At 54.1% G+C, this 23,411-nt stretch overlaps 1 protein-coding gene across 5 annotated transcripts in view; it reads right to left on the reverse strand.

The window, feature by feature from the left end:
- Positions 1 to 235: 235 nt before the first annotated feature.
- Positions 236 to 23,411, reverse strand: part of FMNL3 (formin like 3) — a 58,072-nt gene continuing 34,896 nt past the window's right edge. Inside the window, exons 2-27 of one of the 5 annotated variants that reach the window (XM_059682801.1) lie at positions 22,456 to 22,539; positions 20,349 to 20,429; positions 20,014 to 20,090; positions 16,920 to 17,003; positions 14,405 to 14,557; positions 13,115 to 13,223; positions 12,861 to 12,937; positions 12,462 to 12,555; positions 10,800 to 10,874; positions 10,095 to 10,205; positions 9,618 to 9,764; positions 9,159 to 9,260; positions 6,786 to 7,065; positions 6,055 to 6,123; positions 5,832 to 5,956; positions 5,431 to 5,633; positions 4,493 to 4,727; positions 4,273 to 4,341; positions 4,085 to 4,165; positions 3,852 to 3,981; positions 3,105 to 3,265; positions 2,698 to 2,799; positions 2,272 to 2,364; positions 1,880 to 2,003; positions 1,641 to 1,757; positions 236 to 1,105 (exon numbers count right to left, since the gene is read on the reverse strand). In XM_059682801.1, the coding sequence (XP_059538784.1) occupies positions 1,666 to 1,757; positions 1,880 to 2,003; positions 2,272 to 2,364; positions 2,698 to 2,799; positions 3,105 to 3,265; positions 3,852 to 3,981; positions 4,085 to 4,165; positions 4,273 to 4,341; positions 4,493 to 4,727; positions 5,431 to 5,633; positions 5,832 to 5,956; positions 6,055 to 6,123; positions 6,786 to 7,065; positions 9,159 to 9,260; positions 9,618 to 9,764; positions 10,095 to 10,205; positions 10,800 to 10,874; positions 12,462 to 12,555; positions 12,861 to 12,937; positions 13,115 to 13,223; positions 14,405 to 14,557; positions 16,920 to 17,003; positions 20,014 to 20,090; positions 20,349 to 20,429; positions 22,456 to 22,539 (2,958 nt within the window). In that variant the 3' untranslated portion in view covers positions 236 to 1,105; positions 1,641 to 1,665. Of the gene's footprint in view, positions 1,106 to 1,640; positions 1,758 to 1,879; positions 2,004 to 2,271; positions 2,365 to 2,697; positions 2,800 to 3,104; positions 3,266 to 3,851; positions 3,982 to 4,084; positions 4,166 to 4,272; positions 4,342 to 4,492; positions 4,728 to 5,430; positions 5,634 to 5,831; positions 5,957 to 6,054; positions 6,124 to 6,785; positions 7,066 to 9,158; positions 9,261 to 9,617; positions 9,768 to 10,094; positions 10,206 to 10,799; positions 10,875 to 12,461; positions 12,556 to 12,860; positions 12,938 to 13,114; positions 13,224 to 14,404; positions 14,558 to 16,919; positions 17,004 to 20,013; positions 20,091 to 20,348; positions 20,430 to 22,455; positions 22,540 to 23,411 lie in introns of all 5 variants that reach the window. The other 4 variants (XM_059682800.1, XM_059682802.1, XM_059682803.1 and 1 more) reach the window with 4 other exon arrangements.

The following is a 23,411-nucleotide window of genomic DNA, read 5'->3' on the forward strand; positions in this document are numbered from 1 at the left end:
TGGGCTGGGGACTGGGCAGGTGCACCCATAGCCAGCAGGGGGCGCTAGTGCCTAATGGTAGTGCCTCCCTTTGTGTGCTTAGAGCTCACTAACCTGATTCCCCTCTCCAGGTTTCTGTGCTCACCTCCAAGCAGATGGCAGCTCTGCCCAGCCTCCTTTTTATCCGCAGGGCTAAGATCAAACTAAATGGCCACTGTAGCCCTCCACACTCAGAAAGAGGAGTCAGAGTCAGGCCTGTGCTTCAAGCCTTTGTTGAAAGAAGGGCCAGGGTTTATGTACAAGAGAGAAGGGAGATGATACATGTACAAAAAGGAATGGACCCCTGTGTTCCCTTCCAGGGGCTAAGAAACTGACAGGGGACTGAGAATATAGCAGGTAAGACCACCATGTCCCCGGCCCCTTCAAAAAAAAAAAAAAGTAGCTGAAGGAGGTGAAGATATTGTTGGCATACCCTTTCTCTAGCTGTCTTGGGACCAGGGCAGAGAAAAACCTTTTTGCCCACCTCAGCAAGAACCTGGGATGCAAAGGGCTAGGGCCCAGGGCCCAGTGTGGCTTCTTTCCTCACCCTTATCACTAGGGCACAGCTGAGTGGGGCCCAGGCTTAGGAAGGCCTTGCTCCTGGTAAAAGATGATCTGAGATTGGCAGGGTCCCAGGGCCCCCCAAGCCTGGACACTCCTCTTGCCCCTCTGGCTCTACCGACAGAGTGGCCTCGGTGTCCCTCTGTAGGCTAAAGCTCGAAATGGTTTTTTCCAGCTGACCCTTGGTGACCCTTCAGGAAATGAAGTTGAAGACCTTGGAGGCAAAGTGCAGTACTGGAGGCACCAGGGCCGTGCAAGGCCCTGGAAGACCTAGTGCCCACAGTGGCGGCAGGGAAGACGCAGCTCTGAGAGCTTGGGTGGACACTGGTCGGGAGCAGCACAGCCTTCCGCTGGGCCCTTGGCCGATTCCAGGGCTCCAGGTCCGCGGGTTGGACTTGCAGGACTCTGGGAGTTGAAGTGCTTCTGCCTCTTAGAGGGTCTTAGTGGGGGCCTGGCGCCCGAGGCGGGCCACTGGGTGGGGCCACGCTCCTGGCTTGGTGGCGAACGACAATGGGCTGGTGGGGACCTGTGGGGGAGACAGAAGCCTGTGAACAGGCGGGCGGCCAGGCCAAGCCCACCCTCTGTAGGAACAGCCTTCGGGGCAGCCTACAGGCAGGGCCAGAGAAGAGCCAGCCACAGTCCGGTGAGAGAAGCTTAAGACACTGGAAGGGATGGTCAGGGAGATGGCTGGGGCTCGGTATTTTCAGAGGACCAGATGGAGGGTGACTAGAGGCCATGGGGCAGAGAAAGGACAAAGGACCCCCAAGCCCAGTAACAGAGCCAGGGGCTCAGCCACCAGAGGCAGTGGCCTGGTCCCTACCCCTTGGTCTTAGTAGAAGCTAGGACAGCATTAGTGGGAGAGACACCACTTCCCTGAGGGCACATGCAGGGCATAAGCCATGCTTCTCAGAGCACGGGGCATGCAGGGAGGGAAGTATGTGTCCCCACCACCATGAGGCAGCCAGAGGATGGTGCCAGGTCATGCATAAGAGGAGGTGCCTGTGGACCCCAGCACGAGTCTTGGGAGATGGGCATGCAGAGGGCAGCTGGGTGCCCGGTACCTGTCAAGGGCCCCAGCCGTGGGGGTTAACAGTTTGACTCATCATGGTGGGCTGCATCACAGAAGAAGCGTGAGCCCCGCTTGGCAGTACGGGCCGTGAAAGGGACACTCTTCAGCACTGTGGCCCAGGAGAGAGACACCGTGGTCAGGCCCCATGGCACACGTGAGGTGGGAGGAGAGCCCAGGGAATATGACGGTTTGGGGAGCGGTGCTCGGGCCCCAGGGAGGAAAGGGCCCCACCTGTGATGATGTCCTCAATGGTACCATCTTTCCCCTCGTACACAGGCCTGTGCTCCTTGGCCTGGCGCCGCCTCAACTCAGCAATTAGCTCCTGCTGTTGCCACTTGTTCCGCTGGGATGGGGTCTAGAGCCGAGCATTTGAAGGGAAGGGCGTCATTACTAACCTACCACGGGGACGGTTCCTGCCCAAGATGCAGTCCGAAGATGTCCTGGATTGTGCATGGCAGCCTTGCCTGGGAATCCCCTCCCAAAGCCCCTCTCCATCCCTTGGGATGCCGGCTCAGGCCCTCTGGGTGGTCTGCGGGCTCCAGCTCTCCATCTCCTCTCCATCTGCTCCCCCCGCTCCCGATTCTTTGCCGTTCCCTCCAGGCCTCTGCTCTGGTCCCACCCACCTTGGCATCCAGCTTCTTGGCTTCCTGAGCCAGCTGCTTCTCCCGCATGACCTCCTCCTGCTTCTTGCGGGCTTCATTCTCTTGTTCTGCTTCCTAAGAACCACAGTGGGGGTGGGAGCAGTTGTGAAGCTCACACAGGCTAAGGGGAGGGGCTCACTCTGAGGGTGGAGAGTGGGTGGCAGTGGGACCAGCAGCCCCAGGTGGCCACCCTCTGGAGGGGCACTTCCTGCCCCAAACAATGACAGGAAGGGCCTGGGCCCCCACCCTGCCCACTAGTTCACAGCTAAGGCTTGTGGCCAGCTTCCATCGCTCCCTCCCAGGACCCAGAGGAAGAGACGGAAAAGGCCAGACTTGAAGCCCAACCCTCTCTCCCCCGATCGGTTTTCTCTCAGCCTTTTTTTTCTTAGAAACCTCTCCCCTGCTCACCTTGTAAGAACGAATGAATCGGACAAATACTGGGAAGAATACAGAAGGAGGTGTGGTCTTGGGACTCTCACCGAAGTAGCGCACCACTGCATTGTAGGCCTCCTGGGGAAGGGTGGGCAGGTGGGGTCAGCCTGGCGCACGGAAGCCGGCTCCCACCAGGGACAGCGGGCCCACAGAAAGCAGCACCCAGCCCCTATAGGCCAGAGGAGAACCGGGCTCCCAAAGCTCCCGAGAGCGCCCCTCACCAGAGGCAGCTGCCTGCCACCCCCAATGTCCCTTACCCCACGTTCAGCCCGCCCGCCAGCACTTGGTAAAGCTTCTTTGATCCAAGAAGAAAAACTCAGTCCACTTAGAGGGCACAGCGCCTTAAACCTGGTTGCGGCCACCAGCCTCCACCCTGTGCTCACCTCCGCTGTCTTGGCGTCGCGCTGGAGCTTGTCCAGTTTGCCTTCATTGGCGCTGAGGAAGCTCCGAAGGACGCTGTTGTCATGCATGCTACACTCGCGCCGAATCAGTTCCATGCCCCGGCCCAGCTCCTTCACATCCAGCAGCACATTCTCCAGGGACACTGTGGCCACAGCGCCCAGGCTGAGTCCAGGGCTGGACATGCCCACCTCCCCTCAGCATGGCTCCCTCAGGGGGGGGCGGGGGGCACAGGGAGGGGCACACCAAGCTAGCCGGGCTCTCACAGGGCAAGGAAAATGAATAGAGGCTGGGAACTCATAACCCCAAAGAGCAAAGTAAAGGAAGGCAAGCCAAAAAGACTGCCAGTCTTCAAAATGGCCTGCACCATTTCGTGAGTGGGGCAGCAATAACAGCTACCGATGTCTGAGGGGCTTCATGGTTTTTCTAAGCTCTTCCCACACATCACAGAGAAACAGCCTGCAGTCTCTGGGGCCAGCCTGAGGAGCTGGGAGTGAAGAGCCACTGTGCCTTCCTCTGCCAGCTCCCAGCCATCCAGGTGAATAGGGACGGACGGGTCTGGTGCCTGCAAGAAGGCTCCAGCTGGGGTGGCCCCTGCCCATGGCCCCAGCGGAAAGCTTTGAAGTGTCAGAAAGACAACAAGAGCCAGAAACAAAAGGACCCAAGTGTTCCCTCTCCTCATAGCTTCCTGGGATTGTCCTGAGCTGAACACAAGGGCAGGCTCCCCTCACCTGCTGCGGCCTTCTCCACAAAGTGCAGCTCGTGCCAGAAGTTGGCCAGGTCTGGGTATTTCTCCTTCACCGTCAAGGCGATGAAATGCAGCAATGTCATCTTCCTGTCAGTGGACTTGGTGTCCAGCAGCTGGGAGATGGGGGCGAGGGGTAATGCAAGAGGACTGAATATCCTGGCTCCACAGCCGCCTTCCCTCAGGCTTCCCGGCCCCATGTTGCCCCCACCGTCTTACCAGATCCAGGCTTTGGAGCTTGAAGCCATACACAGCACCCCGCTTGCTGCTGTTCATGTAGTTCCCCAGTGCAAGTATGATCTGTCCAAAGACGAGTGGGAGGTGGTCAGACCAAGCCCTGAGGGCTCCTTCCTTGTCTATATAGCCCCAGGTCCTCACCAGCACCCCCATATACAACCTCTCCCCACCTCCAACATCTGCTTCAGCTTCTGTGAGGACTTGACAGAGGCAGAGGCTGCAATGATGGCATTGAGTTGCTGGAAGGCAAGATGAAGAGCTGAGTAATCCCAGGCCGGCATGGGGCAAAGTCAGCAAGGGGCTGGGAGGGTGGGCAGGGCCAGGGAAGTGACCAGCAGGTGGCTGGTGGAGACGGGGCTGCAGGTGAGTGTGATCTGGGTGGGGCCCTACCGGCGTGAGCATCTGCAGGTTGTCCTGGAAGTTGCCCAGGAAGGCCATGCCTGCCATTCTCTGGGTCAGCCGCTCCACCTTGCTGAAGAGCAGCATGAAGCGGTCCTCAGCCGCCAGCTCCTCCAAGGGCTGCCGCTCCCGTTCGTATTGCCGCAGCAGCTTCACTTCGGCCTCTGTGGGCAGGAAGCGCATCAGGCACTCCACGAAGTCCACAGGTAGTGTCTGTAGGTCGTACCTATGTAGGAGGGAGGGACCCCCTCAGGTCTCGCATTTGCCCATATTATGCATCATCCCTTTATTCTCCAGCTCCTAGAAGGACTGAGGGTGAGGTTTGTGAGCAGGACACAGCCAGAAGCAGAGGACCATCCTAGGAAACATTGATGTCCTGCTTAGAAACCCTTCAACGTCCTCCCTTTGCTCAAGTCTCAATACCTGAGCATGGCTTAGGAGACCCAACCTGCAAGACTTCTGCCCACCTTTCTATCCTGTCTCTCCTACTCCCCTCCTTACACCAAGGACACAGCCAATTTTCAGTACCCAGAGCACCAAGCTTCTCCTGCCAGGACCTGTACTAGATTTCATATACTTCCTTCAGGTTGCAGGTAAGACACCTCCTCTGGGAAGTCTTCCCTGATTACCCAGCTCAGCTACCCGGCTCTCCGTTCTCCCAACGCTGCCTGTACCTCCATCACCTTGGTGGTTATTACCCAGTATTACTGGACTGTTCCCACAGACCGAGAGTTCCTTGAGTACAGGTCTGGACTGAATTCCCAGCATCTCATACCATGCCTGGCACACGGCATGGATACAGTAAGTTCTGGCCAAGCCAGTGGATGATTAAGGGGTGTGAGGCAATTCTGCCAATGCCCTGGAATCCAAGGTGGAGAACTGGGTTTCCAACTGGCTGGGGACCAGGGCCAGGTCAGTGGGAGCCTCACGTGTGGATGGCCCTGCAGATCTCCTCAGCTGAGCGGCCAGCCTTGCGTAGGGTGATGGCCAGGTTCTTGGCACGATTGGCTTCCAAAAGGGTCACCTTGCTGGCGGCCTTTTGTGCTGTCTTGTTCTTAGAGCAGATGAGGTCAAGGGCAGGGCCCTGGGCTTTCGTCTTGAACAGTTCTTCAAACTTGTCCAGGTCCAGGTCCTGGCAGAGGTTGATGAGAAGGAAAATGCTGTGGCCTCTGCTACTAGAGGAGCCCGAGCAGCCCTCCCAGAAGCATCAGCTCAGCTCTGGATCACGGAAGGCTAAGTCTGAGGGCTTTCTCAAGCCCAGGAGATCTGGCTAAAGGGCAACCTGGTCCCCAGCCCCCATCTTCCCTCTCAGGGCCCCAGGCCCTGCTACCTCCAAGATTTTCTCATCATCAAGTTCGCTGAAGACAGTGCCACTGATCTGGTTGGGTTTCAGTGCTGTCCAGTTAAAGACAGGCAGCCGGAACTTGGTCTTGATAGGCTTCTTGATGCGAATGGCTAATTTGAAAGGAGGACCAGTAAGGCGGAGGCCAAGAAGTGTGTCCCACTAGCCCCTTGGTCCCACTAGCCCTGGCCAGAGCCCTGGGAATACTCACCTGACAGGCCTACTGTCAGCACCACAGAGGGAGCAGCACCAGGGAGAGGTGGGGCGGGGGGACACTTGTCTGGGGGGAGAAGAATGGTACAGTGGCCCAGGGGCCAAGAGACTCTTCAGAGCCCGCCCCCCCTCCCCAATCCCACTTGGCCTTAAAGACTCTCAGTGGCCCTGGCCAGGTGGCTCAGTTGGTTGGAGCATTGTCTCTTGCACCAAAGGTTACAAGTTCAATTCCCAGACAGGGCGCATACCTAGGTTGTGGGTGCATACGGAAGGCAACCGATCAATGTTTCTCTTTCTCTCTCTCCTTTTCCCTCTCCCTCTCTCTAAACATATTTTCAGGTGAGTATTAAAAAAAAAAAAAGACTCAGGGAAGGAGGCTGCATGAACTCCCGGCCCAAGTGGCTGCCAGGGGTCCTAACTCTGATGGGGCAGGCGTGGTCGTCTCTGGCCCACTCTCTTGCTTTGACCAGAGCCCTCCTTGGCTGTGTTCAGAGGAATCAGGAGCAGCAGCTTTATGATCCTTAAAGCAGATCCATGTCCACCCTTAGACTTCCCGTCCCTAGTAACTTGAGCCTCCCTCAGATTCTAGACCACCCCCTGTCCCTCTCCCACCTGCCGCGCCCTTCCAGCCCGGTCCCCAGCTTCTCCCTAAGGAAGGCTCTGCTGACTGGGGTTTGGGTCTGGCCCCACAATGAGGCTGCCACTCCTAGCTCCCAGGGTCCTCCTTACCTGGTAAAGGGGGAGGGGGAGGGGGCAAGGGAGGAGCAGGTGGAGGAGGCAAAGGGAGGGCCTCCTCAGGGGGCGGGGCTGGAGCCAGGAGGTCCAGGTCAGAGGACGGCGTGCCCATGCTCAGCTCTGCAGAGCCCACCCGGGCCAGGGCCTCGCTGCCCACCGACTCTAAGTCCCGGGCATTGGGCTCCAAGTGGCATCGGCGCTGGAAGGCCTCCTCCTTCTCTTTAATGAGCCGCCGCAGGGTGTGCACCTGGTGGCTCGTGTTCTCATAAGTCTCCTGTTGGGCAGATGCACCATTCAGAAAAGAGAGGGCTGAAGGCACAGCGGTCTCTGCCCCAGGAGTGAAACTTCCTGTCCAAGGGTCTCCCAGCTGGGACCTCTGCTTCTGCTAGAAACCTGGGTGGGGACCAGGGGAAGCCGGAATGAGGAGCACAGAGTCCTGCTGTGTCCTTCCTTTCTGCTCCCACCTTAGTCCCATGGTCCCTCCAGGCCCAGGTAGAAGGTGCCCCTGGGCAACTCTTCCTGACCCACTGCCAGCCTGCTATGCGGCTCTCAGCTCTCTGTGCGCGTCACTGCTCCCATTTCATTTGACCCGTGTACTCGCTCAATTGGGAGCCCCTACAGACAAGACCCTGCCTGAGCCCTCTCTGTGTCCTCCATACTCCTAGCTGGGGCGCAGCAGATACACACCGAGTGGCCAGATTATTGTGACCACCTGACGTTTGTAGGCAAATTAGCTATAATTTTGCGCTGAAGTTGCTAGAGGGCCAGACCATTATAAATAGGGAAGCAGGTTGTTTACCACGACAGTAAAGTGATTTTTTTCTGAAGATATGAGTAAACAATGCGATTTAACAGCCTTTGAACGTGGGATATATTTGAATGTGAGTGGCCAGATTATGACCACCTGATGTTTGTAGGCAAATTAGCCATACACCGCATCGTATGGGATATGGAAGCCGAAGGCCTGTTCGAACACCTTTGCTGTCTGCAGTTACCAAGATAAAACGTCTCCAATTCGCACAGGAACACAAGGATTGGATAGTCGAGCATTGGAAAAAAGTCATGTGGTCCAATGAATCACGTTTCCAGTTGCATCATGCAGATGGCAGAGTGAGAATTTGGCGGAAACAGCATGAAAGCATGCACCCCACATGCATGAGTACAATCCTTCAAGCTGGTGGGGGCAGTGTTATGGTTTGGGGCATGTTTTCCTGGCATGATCTGGGCCCTTTAATTCGTGTGGAATAACGTCTGAATAGCACAACATACCTAAGTATCGTTGCTGATCAGGTTCATCCTATCATGTTGATGGCGTATTCCAATGGAGATGGCTTCTTCCAACAAGACAATGCGCCATGCCATGGTGCTCGTATTGTGCAGGAGTGGTTTCAAGAACATGAGGGAGACTTTACCTTGCTTAGGTGGCCCCCACAATCACCAGATCTCAATCCAATTGAGCATTTGTAGGATGAAGTTAAAAGAGCCATCAGGCAGCTGGTTCCACAGCCATCAAATCTCACGGAACTGGACAGTGGTATTCATCAGGCATGGTGTCAGATTCCTCGCATCCCCTTTCAACATCTCATGGAGTCAATGCCAAGAATCGCCGTAGTTTTGAAGGCAAAAGGTGACCCAACAAAGTACTGATGGGGTGGTCATAATAATCTGGCCACTCAGTATATAGATAAATAGATAGATAGATATCCCACGTTCAAAGGCTGTTAAATCACATTGTTTACCCATATCTTCAGGAAAAAAAATCACTTCTACTGTCGTGGTAAACAACCTGCTTCCCTATTTATAATGGTCTGGCCCTCTAGCAACTTCAGCATGAAATTATAGCTAATTTGCCTACAAACGTCAGGTGGTCATAATAATCTGGCCACTCAGTGTATACTGAGCTCAGCAGGGCCAGTATAACTAACTGTATCCCTTCGGAAGAAAAGATCGGTTGAGGCATGATTTTATAACTAACAAAAAGTTAGCTCAGGGGACAGAGAAGACACTGAAATATGAGGAACCCCTGCTGGTGGGTCTCCTAGTAACAGCCCCGAGGACTGGGCTACTCTGAGCTGCTCATGACGCAGGGCTGGGGAAGCTGGGAGGTGCAGCAGGACGGCTCACAGGGGAGGGCTGGTGGCCCACACACTCCCACCTTGTTCTGTGCATGTCTGGCCCACTCTGGCTTCAGCTTGTCTCTCCAACCAAAATATGGGGTGAAATCACCAGCCCACTCGCATCTGTGTGCCTCAAGGTCATGAATCAAGAGCTGGACTCTCAAAGACTTGACATGACTCAGGAAAGAGAAACAACCCTCAGGCCCTGGCACCCAGTGGCAGTCGGGCCTCCCTCCCCAGTTGCTGGCACCTTGATGCTCTCAAGTTCCTTCTCCCGCTGCAGCAGCTGCTTCTCCAGCTCCGCCACCCGCATCATGTTCTCGTTCTCTAGGTCCAGAAGCTTCTCTGTGAGCTGCAGGATGGGAAGGGCAGGTTTGGGGCTGGCCCTAAAGCCTGGGCACTCAGCACAGCCTGGATCCCAGTCAGGACCCGGGCCCCAGGGCCGCTTGGCCTGGCAGGTTCCCTACGTTGCTCCCGTGGGCCCAGGGTCTGCGACCACGTGAAACCGTACAAGACAAATGGCCACAGCAGAGTCTCTTGAGACAGAGACCACCTCACGCCCGGTCTGGGAGGTCAGTGTGTGCCAATCTCTGGGTGGTCTGAGGAATGCGTTAAAGGGCCCGGTGGTGCCCCATCTGGAGGCAGGTGGGTCAGCTCAGGATTTGCCCCCCAACAGTGGTTCTGGAGCAGAGGAGGACCCACCACCTACGTGCGACACATGCTCCTCCAGCTCCTCCACCTTCTCCAGGGCCACGTTCTTGGTCTCGGCATCCTCCAACAAACCCCCCACGTCGAACACATTCTCCAGGTACGCCTGGATCTGCACCTGCAGCTTCTCGCTCTCTGTGTGCCTTGACTTCTAGGGAGAGCAGAGGGCATCATGGTTGGGGGAGCCTCCTGAGAAAGACTTAGTCCTCACCACCCTCCTTGGCTGCTTCCTAAAGCTCAAGACCCAGGGAATTCCTACTGCGGCTATGCCGGATTCTCGCCTCAGGGAGCTGCCTGATTGGGACGCCCTCTGAGGGCGGGTCTGAGTCCCATGACATAGGAGACAGGCAGGGTACCAGGAGCATCCATGACTAGGGTTTTATAAAAAACAAACAACAAAAAAAACACCTTTGTAATATGGCTCAGCTGGTCCTTTGTCCCAAAGCTCCTCACCCTATGAGGATTCAGCCCGGCTCACCTGCAGGAACTCCTCCAGCCCCAGCTTAGTAAACTCATACTGCAGGTGGACCCGGAAGTTCATATCCTCCACCGAGTGCACCACGATGTTGATAAACTGCATGCAGGCCACCTGGGGAGAAGCGGCCCCAATGGGAAGAGACAGGGAAGAGACCAATGGGGAGAGACCCAGAGAAAGGGAGGGTGGAAGGCTGTTAGAACCAGCATCGTCAGCTGGATAATCAAAAGCAGTGAATAAAAAAGTTACATCTTTCTGGGAGCAAAAGAGCATTTTAACTTAAAAAAGCTCAAACTTGACCGTCAGAGTATTAAGGTAAGTAAATTACATGAGAAAGAGATGTCACTAAAGCACCGCTCTGATGTCCTCTGCACATCAGTAGGTACTCCTTGAGGCATCCCTGCTTAGCTGAAAATCCTACTTAAGAGCAGAGAAGCTGGGGAAGAGCCCGGGAAAGGGAAAGCAGCTCAAAGAGGGTCCCAACCGGGGGTGGCAAGGGCATCAAAGGGGGAACAAGGCAGACTCGGGATGCCCCAATGACATTGTCTTACAGTTTCTAAAAGCTCTCTGGGGTGGGCCAGTGGACGAGGAGTATTTACAGGGTAGAGAGAAGCATTCTGGGTTCTACACAGAAGACCAAAATCCACTGTCCGCCTGGCCCGTTCTCAGGGGCACGCCGCCCTGCTGGGCCCAGACCCAGCTCCTCACCATGAAGTCGATGTTGCTGTCCTCGTTCCGGAAGTACTCCATCAGCTTCTCAAAGCGGCGCAGCTCCTTGCACACCTGAACAATCGAACTTCTCAGTGAAAGGGCCTGCCCCAGGCGGAGCCCACACCCTGAGCCCTGGCTCCCAGGGACGCCATGGCCAGAGGACTGACTCAGACCAAGCTGAACCACAATTGTTTCTCTGCAATGAGCCATTCGGGACGACAGAAGAAAGCCTGGGACCTGGCATCTGCCCCGGTTCCCTCCTGGAGTTCAATAAGGAGCCTCTGGGCATAGGCCTACAAGAAACGGGTCTGCTGTGGCCAAGTTACTGAAGGAAGGAGGGAGCAGGAGGAAGGTTGGAGGGCCTGGCTGAGCAGGGGCTGAGGTCCTAGTGGGGATGCAGGAGAGGCCAGGAGGCAGGAAAGCCCCTGTGCTGAGAGGGTCCCGAGACTCCACGGAGCTCTGGCTTCGAGGAGGAAGCGCCATTTCCTGGCTGAACAATGGCTGCTGGGGAAGCAATGCACAGAGGAGAGGGGAGGGGTGGGCCAGCAGCTGCATCTGGATGTCGAGGAATCCTATGTTCAAGCAGACAGGGGTTTCAGAGCCAGGCCCAGAGCTGGGGAAATTCCAAGAAGAAGCTCCCTCTCCCCTCACCAATATCAGCCACCAACCCAGGAGGATCCTGGCCTGCCTTCTCCTCTCACTGCAAAGATATCTGCCTTGGGCTCAATCAGTAGGTCCGCTGCCTCAGAACACCTGGGGAACCTGTTAAAGCACAGATAGCCAGGCCTCCTGCAGTCTGTTTGCTTAACAAGCTCTCCGGGCATTCTGATGGATGGCCAGACTAGGATCACTGGATTAGAGACCTTAGCTCTCTGAGGGCATCCTTAGCTGGCCGATTCATAACTTCTCTGACACACAATCTGATAAGACTGAAATGCTGGTTTTGTTGAAAACAAGAGTGGGAGCCGAAACCGGTTTGGCTCAGTGGATAGAGCGTCGGCCTGCGGACTGAAAGGTCCCAGGTTCGATTCCGGTCAAGGGCATGTACCTGGGTTGCGGGCACATCCCCAGTAGGAGATGTGCAGGAGGCGGCTGATCGATGTTTCTCTCTCATCGATGTTTCTAACTCTCTATCTCTCTCCCTTCCTCTCTGTAAAAAATCAATAAAATATATTAAAAAAAAAAAGAAAGAAAACAAGAGTGGGGAGGGGAAGAGGTTGACAAGCTACCTAGGTAAACACTGGGATATTAAAATGATGGAATCATTGGGATGTGTAAGACTGCAGGAAAGGCGGCTTACCTACCATATTCCCACCTCCTCCTGCCAGATACACACACACACACACACACACACACACACACACACACACAAGGCTGACCTTTTTGGTTTTTGTTTGTGTTTTTTTTTGTGTTAATCCTCACCTGAGGATATTTTTCCATTGATTTTTAGAGAGAGTGGAAGGAAGGGGGAGAGACAGAGAGAAACATTAATGTGAGAGACATATCAATCGGTTGCCTCCTGCACATGCCCTGACCAGGGCCAGGAATCAAGTCTGCGACCTAGGTACTTGCCCTTGATCGGAATCAAATCCAGGACCCTTCAGTCCGTGGGCCAACACTCTACCCACTGAGCCAAACCGGCTAGGGCAGAAGACTGACCTCTTTGAAGTTGTCAAAGGCAGCAAGAATGATTTCGTGACCTCCCCGCACCAAACACACGGCTGCTAGGAGCTCCAAGACAAGGGCTTTGGTTCTGAAGGGCAAAGAAGGAAGATTAACACCTTAGCTCCCCACCATGGCCACCACACAGCTCAATTGCACAACTGGCGAGTCCTTTCAGAGAGTGGAGCCAGCCTCAGCGGTAAGGGGAGAGGCTGAGTACAAGAAAGAAGGCGGAAGGCAGGCTGCTCCCTCACTAAGCTGTGCAGACCACAGGGAAGCCAGGGACACTGCTTCTCTCCAGCAGAGGCTACAGGACCCCACAGCCAGGGACAGGTGGAGCCCAGAACTCCAGAGTCCTGTGCAGAGCGAGGAGGAAAGGGGAGGGAAGGAGCTCACCTTGGATTCTTGTTGTTGAGACTGAGCGCAATCTCGTTGACAGCATGGGGGTGGGACATGACCAGGTTGAAGCCGTACTGTAGCAAGGGGAAAAAGCAGAAGGAGAAGAGACCTTGATGGTGGGGAAGGCAGATCCTTGACTTGACTGTAGGCCCACCGGCAAACTTCTTTTAAAGCTGGCGCCCTCCTAGCTCTCCTGGTTTGGGAGGTGAGGCAGAAGAGGCTGAGCCCTGTGGCTGGTGCTGCCCCCTTACCTGATAGTTCATGATGGCTCTGAGACAAAGGATGCAGACATGGACATCATCCTTCTGGCTCACCAGGCGGGAGTTCTTCAGGGCCCTGCGCCCAGGAAGAGTGCTGTACCTGGGGGAGAGGCGGCTGTTGGCGAAAGGCCTAGGAGTGCTCACCAACATCCAGACAGCAGGCTGTCCCTCAGCAGCAGCAGAAGAGGGGGAAAGAGGGCCTTGTACCACCAGCCCAGAGAAAAAGAGTGCAGGGGCAGGGCGCTCAGCCGTGTCACCTCCCTGGAGCAGGCCTTCATCAGGAACTATCCAGGACCCTGCTGTATAATTAGTGCCCAGAGGTCCTTCAAAATACAACAGTAGGTGTGTACACCTTCCTAGTCCTCGAGGGGCCCAGGGAGATGTTCATTTGAGCCTTTCCTCCTCCTCCTTCCAGTCACTGTATCTTCCCCACATTCCCTGGGGCAGGAGCACTTGGCTCCCATCCCACTTCTATGTCCCAGAAAAGGCAGCACAGACCCCAAAGGCTTTGGGTGTACCTGGGGCTACATCTGACTTTGCATCCCCGCCCCTGCCCAATGATGTCTCGTGAAGAAAGAGGAAGCACAAATGGTATCTGCTCATGCATGACTGGAGTGATGAGCACTGTCAGAGTGCAAAACCCAAGGGAGACAGGAGAAAGGAGTATGGCATGAGAGAGAGACCACAGGACCTAAAGGAAAGCCTCCCTGGGTGGGCAGGGCTCGGACAAGTCATCAGGTCCATACACCTGCCTCCAGGCAGGACAGCTCTTAAGATACTGCAGACAAATGAACACCTGGGAGCGTTGGAGAGAACAGGCCTAAAGGAAGACGTGAAGGGAGGGTGAGCAGGGGGCAGGCTGGGTGGAAGCTGGTCTCCGAGCAGCTGATGGAGCAGAGAGCAGAGCCAGAGGGAAACAGACAGGAGGGCCGGAGCTGGAGCACCCGGTGAAGGTGAGGGAGCTGGATGAGAACAGCCCTGCCTGAGAGACTGGGAGGAATGGCAGAGCAGGAATGAGGAATGGAGGGGCGCCCAGAGAAGGGGCGAGGAAGAACCCCAGATGGGGTGGGCATAGCTGAGGGTGATGTACTTACCCAGGACAGATCGCTGGGCAGAATCAAGGAGACAAAGAGGACAGACCAGAGACAGACTGGCAGGCAGAGGCAAGAGAGCTGAGCCTGGAAGCAAGAGTGGAGGGAGGCGCATGAGCACTCACCGCTGTTACCCAGGACCTGGACTGGGGCTGGGGGAGGCAGGCGGGCAGAGCAAGAGCACACATACCGGAGCACAGACTGGCGCGCAGAGCGAGCGAGGCTGTTGGTGAAGGGGGCTGACAGGGCGCTGGGTGGCTGCAGGTCCTCGATGGACCTGCTCCAGGACCGGAGCTTGTCAAATGCACCATCGTCACCACTCTCCAGACCCTCAAAGTCAAACCTGGAGCAGGAAAGGACATATGCGCACACACAGGAGAAATTCAGTGCCAAGACCCCTGGCAAGCCCACCCCTGCCCTGTAGACTTCTAGGGCAACAATAAGCAAGAGCATCAGAAGAGAAAGTGGAATTGGGCCACAGAGACCCAACGTGGTTGGGAGAGCCAACAACATAGGACAAGGGCAGAGCGGGCACAGGAAGCAACCAGGAGGGGGTCTGGGGAGACAGGAATGCTGACGGAGGCCAGTGCTGTGCCCAGTGGCCAGGCGATTCAAGGAGTGACCACACCATGGGCCCAAAGGGGTGTGGGGAGCTGGATACTTGCTGCACTCTCAGCCTCAGATGGGACATCTCCGAGAAGCTGGGGCTCCCCACGTAGAACCTGCCAGCTGCAGGAACACGCCAACTGCAGTTCTTGTTAGTTGGCAAATGGCAGCGGCCAAAGGCGCCTGAGTGCCCTGAGGGAGCCCCACTGTTTCTGGGCTGAGATTGAAGGCAGGTCAGAATGGAAGAAAACAGGGGTCCTAGCAAACCCAGAGAGGGACAGCCTTTGTTTCAGGAGGAGATCGCGGTCCCATACTATCCTGGATTCGAATGACTGGGCTTTCTGTGGTTCTACATGAGGCTTTCAGGCTTTTCAGATACAGAGGCACCGTGGGCCTCAGCTTCCTTGGGGGAAGGAATCACACAATCCAGGGTGTGCACTGGCAGCCTTAGTTCGTCAGGGTGTGACCCCTTCTGTCTTCCCTGAAAGCCCCTCGCTCCTTCCACACCCACGCCCACCCCAAGTCTTTCTTTCAAATACAGAGTCAGAGGCAGTGCTGTGAACCATGTAGTCCTGAGGTCCCAGTGTATTTTGGTTTAGCTGGGATTTGTTTGCTTTTCAAACAAGATAGGCTTATTTGGAAAAATGACCTATATCTTTTTACTTTTAAAGTTCTGAATTTTTAAAAAATCACTTCAGCAAATGTTTTTCATTTCATTCTATAAAAAGAGTTGTTTTTAAAGGGAGAGGAGGCTCATGAGGCACTTCTGCAGGGATGGGAATAGGGAGTGGGCCACTCTTGGCTCTAACAGAGATGACCTAGAAAAGACATCAGAGGCCAAACCTAGGAAAGGCATTAGTTTGAAACCCTAAGGAGACGGGATAAGACCTGCTGGACAAAGAACAGCCAGGGGGCAAGGACAGTAGCAAGAAATGTGAAATTGGAGGCTAGGCTGAGTCCTGGAACTGAGGAATTCCTCAGTACGTGGGACTTTCAGGATTAAAACTGGGGAAAGTCATAGGCAAACCAGGCCAATTGGTCACCCTAGGGCTGACTTAAGTCTCGAATGTAAGTTTGAATGTGTTAGTCCTCTGATAAATGATCACCATAACCCCTTTCCATATATTCAGGTCACTATGGTAGAGCACACCACCTTGAATATTAACAATTAACAATAAGGTGGCTGCACAGTAGACTTATGCTTCAAATACTGCAAAGTGCTTTACACACATTATCGTCTAGGCCAGTGGTCGGCAAACTGCGGCTCGCGAGCCACGTGCGGCTCTTTGGCCCCTTGAGTGTGGCTCTTCCACAAAATACCGACTTCTGCACATGGGCCACGAAGTTTCAATCGCACTGTACGTGCGCGCCTGCACGTGGTATTTTGTGGAAGAGCCACACTCAAGGGGCCAAAGAGCCGCATGTGGCTCACGAGCCGCAGTTTGCCGACCACTGGTCTAGGCCTAGAACCCCGGACGGTGGATCCCCCCTGATATAAGATGACACACACTTGTCTGAGATCAGACAGATGGAAAACAACAGAGATCCACACCCATCTCTGTCTTCCGAGAGCACTTCGCTCCTTCCACTGCCTTCTCGTCTGTGTTAATTCGCTTCTGGCTGCCTCCCAGCTCCCAACCTGCCTGAAAAAGGCTCCTGCATGTCTTATTTTCAGTCTGGGTCAAAAGTCATGCTCACTGCTCCTGGAGTGACTTAGAGTAACCCTCTCACAACTGGAGACCCAAAGGAGCTTCTTGAAGACTTGCTTTCCAACATCAAATGAACAACAGGGAATCTCTCCCAGAAGCCAGGACATTCCCTTGGAGTGCTCCTAGCCTGGAGTCTGGATCCTCTAGGTTCCGATTCTGAGCTTCCTTCCCACGTCTCTCTTCTGCCCCCCAAATGCACCTTCTACTCCAGCCACCTGGCATTCTTCACTTGGCTGCCCATCCCCTCACCCGCTGCTCTCTCCCTTCTGGCCTGGGATCCCTATTCCCATCTTCACGACTGCAATCTCACCTTCCTCCTTCAATCAGAATGGGACTGTGTCCTCTGTCCTCCCTCACTGGTGCCAGCCCCAGTCCCAGGGTGGTACTCACATGACAGAACATTGAGCAAAGGACAGGTAATCCACCAGCACATCCAGGCCTTTGTTTTCATCATTCAAAAACTCCCGCACCCACCTACAGATAAAGAAAACAGTGGGGTGAGGGGAAGGAGAGAGAGGCACCACTGATCCAACAAAACCCTCTGGGATCCCCCAAAACTTAGCACTAGGCTAGGAATATTTTGAAAATCAAAGTCCATGGCAGACCCTCCTATGGCCATGTCACCAGCCTGGACCTCCCCTAGGCCAGGAAGCCAGGGATGGGAAAGGTACAAGCTTTCTGATACCACATCAGCCACATAAGCTTTCAGGGCCCTCAAAGGCCTGGGCCCCGGCTCATTCACTTTCTGTGACCCTGGTGTCCAGCACAAAGCTGAGCACTCTGTCTTTGCTGATGTTTCTTGGAGGAATTGGGGGATTATCAAGCGCATTTACTGCAGCCCTTGCGCAGAGCCGTGCCTGGCAGAGACCAGCAGGTCCCCAACTTGACCAAAGTTTCAGTCAAAAGACCAGCAAGAAGGGTCAAAGGGAGCTGTGGAATGGAGGCACATGGAGCCTAGGGGCTCTCCACCAAGTTCAAGGAAAGGCATTTTAGGAAGTAGTGAGCCAAGAGGGATAGGTGGGAGTTCTGTGTTTGGCAGAACAGGAAAAGGACAAGGAAACAGTCAGGAACTCAAGTAACTACAGAATGGCTGTGACCACTCAGAGCCAGACTGAGGAGCTGGGCCCCATCATCCAGGGAGGCACGAGGGTAGACAACAAGGCTCCCTAAAGACAACAGCAGACCAGACAGTTCCACCATTCCGCCCTAGGCCTTCGGGACTGAGATAGCCCTGAAAGGGAAGTGTACACAGCATGTCCTAGGAAGACTGTTACAGGTTCATTCAGAGCAGAGGACAGAAAGCTCTGTTCCCTCGGAATGTCCTGGGGTCTTTAAAGGCTGTGCCCAACAGCCTGCAGGGACACTCCTCCCCCACAGCTGGAAACCAGCGCCATGTTCCCAGCCCCACTCCGCGCTACAGAGAGGCTGGGCCGGAGCGCCAAGCCCAGCTGAGATCTGGCAGCAGGCTCCGGCTGGGGCTGACTGACACCGGAGCTGCCTGAAGTTAGCTTCCTCTCTCGGGGCAACAGGCCTCCAGTTTCCTGTCTGTCTGCTCTCCAGCTCCCCACCCCCTTCTCATTTCCTGTCTGAGTCTACACTGCTATTTTCGGGATCTTGACACTTTGAGGAGAGGTTAAAGGGCACGTAGGCAAGGCTGAGAACCAATACAAAGTGGGGAGAGGAGGAGCTGCAGAGGCTCTGGAATCCCACTTTCCAGCTCCCTGCTCCAAGGTCTGGGTTCCCACAGACCAAAGCAGGATCCTCCGCTCCCTACCTGTCCCTGGGCTCCCACCACCCAGGAGCATCCACCCACAGCTGGGCAGCCAGACAGTCTTCCTGCCCAGAAATCTCGGAAGGATCCTGGCCCTCCATATGGCTCCACCGGGAGAAGCCAGTTCAGATGACAGGAACTCCTAAAATGCCAGACACTAAGCTGTTCCCTGGGAACCAAAGACCAGGTCCAGACCTCTAAGTTGTGTGCCAACTGCCAAGAGGCCCCAGGGCTGGGAACCATGCTGCTCTGGCCCCACTTCCTGGCCAGTGGCCAGAGGGGCAGGCGCCAGGTAGAAGGGGAGGGCAGAAGGGACGGTCACACACTGCTCTGTGACCCTCTGGAGAAAAGCAGACCTCCATCATCATGCAGCAAGACTTGATACAAAAGACAGAGGGCCTGAGAGGGAGGGAAGAGAGAAGGGAGGGAAGGCCCTTGAAGTGCAGAGTGGTAGGTGGTGTTCGGGCTGCCATCTGCTTTACTCTTGCCCTCACATGCAGGGCAGCTGAGGAGGCTCTGCCAGTTTTTCCTTCTCTGAGGAGTCACCAAATAAAGGTGGAGGCTTCATTACATGTTTCTTGTGGTTCAGCTTTCAATGTCTGGTTCACAGATGAAGTATGAAAGCCAACTTGGGCCCTTGAGCACAGCTACTGAGGCCAGGAACTGTTCCCTTCCTGTTCTCTCCGGTGCCATTTCCTCTGTGACTGCTGCAGCAGCTGGCTACATGCAGGGAGCCTTTCCCAGAGCCCTGGTCAGGCTCAGCCTAGGGTAGAAAAGTAGGCAGTTGCCTCGGACAGTAGGGAAGGCAGATGATGTCATTTGGCTCTTCTCTCAGGAAACCCAGGCCCCTGAGGCTGGCACCTGTCCAGTGACCCCCACCCCTACTCCCCAGCTAGATTTCTCACTCATGTAAGTTCTCAACACTCATGCACACCCTTGGTCAGGATTGCAGCCCTGCCTGCTGTCATCTATCAGGTGTTTCTTATGGTCCTTTGTGTTCTCTCTTTCTCTACCCACCTCCCTACCTCTCACTCACTTTCACTAGACACACTCTGGCTGGTTATGGTTTTATAAAACTGACACCATAGCCATCTTCCACTGCACCTCACACATTAGCCCTCTGCCTGTTCAGCAAGTCCTGGTTCCCCATCAGAGACTGAAGAAAAAGATTCACACAGCTCCTAGGGGCCTTCAGTGGGTTGGCAAGACTAAGGTCCGTTAATGCAAAAGACATTCAACTCCTGGCCTCCACTGCCTTAGATCTTCTTTGCTGGTACTTTGAGAAAGTTCTACTCATTTTAAGATTGTCTTAAAATCAAGCAAATAATCTTCTGGGCACAAAATAGTCCAGGAACTAGGTATCAGCTACCCAGTGCAAAGTGCTCCCCATCCCCAGCCTTCTCTGGACCTTACTTGGCCCAGTCCCAGGCCACGGGCAGACTCCAGTCTCAGCTGCTATGAGAATGTTTCCCACTCAAAGCTACAGGCTGAGGACCCCAGGAAGGGCCCCAAGCTTGCCAGCAGCATCCAGTCAGCAGCTGGCAGAGAGGAGGGGAAGAAAAGCCAGAAAGGAACCGTCTGAAGCTCCGGGGAACCAAAGCCATTCAGGAGGCAGCTCTGCCCCTGGCAGGGGATGAACAGGCAAACTCTCCTCAGAAGGACCAGATCCTGGGCGACCGGGCGAAGAGGCTCTGGTGGCCAAACCCGACTCACCCAATGTGGTTGGTACGAAGCGAGATCTCCAGCTCCCTCAGTACTTTGGTCGACTCCTGCACTCTCCTCCTGAACTTCTGTAAACGTGGAATTTTCGGTCACTGATCAACGCAACTCCACAGTACAAGTAAAAGGGGTAGGAAAAAAAGGGAGGGATACAGGGCAGTGATAGGCCTTCCCTCTATCATTCGCCAGCCACTCCAGGCCCTGGCCTCAGAGCCCGGAAACCCACTCCCACTGCTCAGAAGCACATGACCCAAGTCAAAGGGTTTGCCCCCAAGCCCCACAGGACTATAGAGGGCAGCAAGATGGGCCCTCCCTGCCTTGTACTTCACCTTCCGAGTTACGCTGGGGTCCAAGAAGCTCTGGAGTTTCTGGATATAAGTGTGTGGGGGGTTCTTCACCTGGAATCGTTCCTGTAAGGGAAACACGTGTGTGCAGAGAGCTCAGTCCCGAGGAGAGTGAGGAAGAAGAGCACTCATCGTGCTCGATAGGAGGGGACCCCCGCCTCCTAAAGTTGTCACCTGGCTCTTAACATCGCCCAAACCCCAAACCGTACATTCCCCTCCTAATCAATCCTCAGGGGCTTCTCCTCTGTTGCCATCTTCCCCAAGTCCAATGAGTGCTCCCAGAGCCTACAATATTTTCTATGTCAATATGATTTTACTTGGACACAATGTAAATACAGATGATGTATTATAGAATTGTACACCTGAAACCTATATAAATTTAACAACCAGTGTCATCCCATAAATTCAATAAAAAAGTTTTTAAAAATCTTCTTTTTAAAAAAGATTATTTTAAGAACCTGTTGCTTGCTGAAAAAATGTGGAGGTTACAGAATTCTGAACAGCATCCAAAATGATAACACAATTGGGAAATGTTGTTCGCTGCCTGGCCAACTGATGGATGGGGGGAGGAAGGCCAGGGGGAGGGGAGCTGGCCTTGTAGAATCCAACTTTCTCGGGTCTGAGCCCGAGGTTGGGATGGACTGTTTCTGCAGCATTAACAAAGGTCAGGGCTGCAAACACACTTCCTACTGCTTGCCAGGCCCCAGGCCCCAACACTCCAAAGCAACCTCCACACTGAAGCCGCTTTAAGCAAGGTCACCCCCCATCTCCTTCCTTCCACACAGGGCACAGGACCATGCCCTTCCCATTTTGGCCCAGGCCCCTTATGTGACCCAAGGGGAAACTCAGGGAGAACCCTTAGGTATTCTGGTCCTGTAAGAGCCTTCACAACTGAGATATCTGAAGAGTGGGGGTGGGGGTAAAGGGCCCAGGGCCTAAAAAAAAACAAAATGAAAAAAAAGGTTTGAGAATGAGCTGAAATTATGTGACCCAGAAATGACTGAGAAATGATCAATTAAAGAAACTTAGTACCAAAGGGCTACTGTTCTCCAAACCTCAAACGGGTGCTCACCAACTCCTCTTAATGCAGAACATGAGGAAACAGGCCTTCCCTGGGGACGGAGGGACCTGGACGAGGCCATCTGAGGCATAAGCCCACCTGAGGCCAAGCAGCGTGACTGGGGCAGCAGAGGAGCCTAACGGTTAGCAGAGCCAGCTGCCTGAGCCCTTGCTCCGTTACTTATTAGGGTTCTTCATCTATTAAATGCAACAATGCCTCCTCATTGGGTTTCTGTGAGATATTTCAGTACATACAGTGCTTGGTCCATGTAAGCATTCAATAAATGTTAGCTATTCTGATTTTGTTCAGTGCTTAAAAAGAAATAATAACTTTGTTCGTGCAAGGCTCCATGGCAAAGTGCTAGGCAAACACACTGGCTACACCATGCCAGGTGCTCCCACACCTCCCTGAGGTAAGGCAGTAGAAGCCAATGCTCCCAGCAGATGGGCCTGTCTGAGTTCACGGACTCGTGACTGAGCTTCAAATGTCTGCAGGGTAAAGAGCCAGACCATAGGTGTTAGTTCTTGGTTCTGAGCTAATCATCTCTATAATCTCTTCCAGCTCTAAACACTATTCATGTAGAGAGAGCTTCCAATCCTCACATTCTGAGATTTGGGAACAGGAAACTAGGGGACAGGGGCTTCTCATTTACAGAGGCCTGCAAATAATAAGAAAAACCCTGCTATTTGCCATTTCCAGGGCAGAGCGAGAGAGAAGGGGTCCTTTGGATTATTCCCTGCCAGGCATAGCCCTCGCCCTGGGGTAAGGCAGAAACAGGTTCTGCTGGGAAACTACCAAACTCCTCCACAGCCGACCCCACACCCCAGTCCTACACAAACCTCCTTCAGCTCCTGTGTGTTGGGGAGAAATCAAGACAGCTCTTTGTGGGAGCCTCTATCCTCTTGGAAAAGGAAGTAAGCATGGACTGAGGACAAGTCCAGGCCAGGCTTCCCCAAGGAACTCCTTTGGTCCTACCACCTTGTTCTGCCTAAAACATATCCCCCCTTCACAGCCATGTCCCACACCCGGTACCTGGTCACAGATCAAATCCCACTTCTTCTCATTGTCGTACTGCCGCAGGAGCCGGGCCTTGTCAGGGGGCAAGTTCATGGAGCTCTGAGGAGAGAACCCAAGTCAATCGGGCTGAACGCTCCCCCCACCCGAAGGAAAGAAAAGCTAGACTATGCATACCTTTCCCTCCAGGACCCTCAGTTCACCCTGACGCTCGATTGCTAATAAGGAGGGCTCAGAGAGGCGGGACAGACCTCCTGCCTCCCCTTCCTATTTAGCCGTTTGGTTGAACAATGTTTCCCAAACCATAGGTCATGGAATCAACTTAGTGTGTCAAGAGTATTTTTATTTTAAATGAAAATGAACAGATTAAAATAGAATAGGATACTCTTCCCTAGCACACCGCAGGCCACTGGAGGGCCTTGCTCTCATCTTTCTCTCCTTTGCCGACTGCTGCGAGTTCAGCTCTAACTCCCTGCAAGTAGGAAGTATAAATAATGAAGCTTTTGTTTCTTTTACAGGTTATGTGTCCACCACATATAGGTCATGCTGTAAGATGTGTTTCTTCATATGGAACAGTTTAAAGATGTTCAAAAGCTTCCAGTTTAAAGCAGAAACTTTCAACCTGCTTTTCCCCCATGGTCTGGAGATGGGTGCCCTTCCTGCACCATGCACACCCAGGGGCCAATCCCGAGCCACCACAGCCCATGTAGATGCTACCACTCCACCCCTTGCCCCACATCAGGATGCAAGAAGGACATTAGCACAAAGATAACTGCTCAGAATATTTTTAGGAAATAACTTACAAAACTTCAGTACTTTAATTATTAGTAGCAAATTACTTGTGACATACACACCTCCCAATTAATTAAGACACAGTCAAGTGTCCTGACCCTTTGTTGAGACACTCTAATCTAGAATATAGACGATAGAGACCAGGCATCATTTCATTTTGTTCACTACTGTTTGCTGAATGA

This window comes from Myotis daubentonii, chromosome 2 (assembly GCF_963259705.1).
Source record: "Myotis daubentonii chromosome 2, mMyoDau2.1, whole genome shotgun sequence".
NCBI classification, from domain to species: domain Eukaryota; kingdom Metazoa; phylum Chordata; class Mammalia; order Chiroptera; family Vespertilionidae; genus Myotis; species Myotis daubentonii.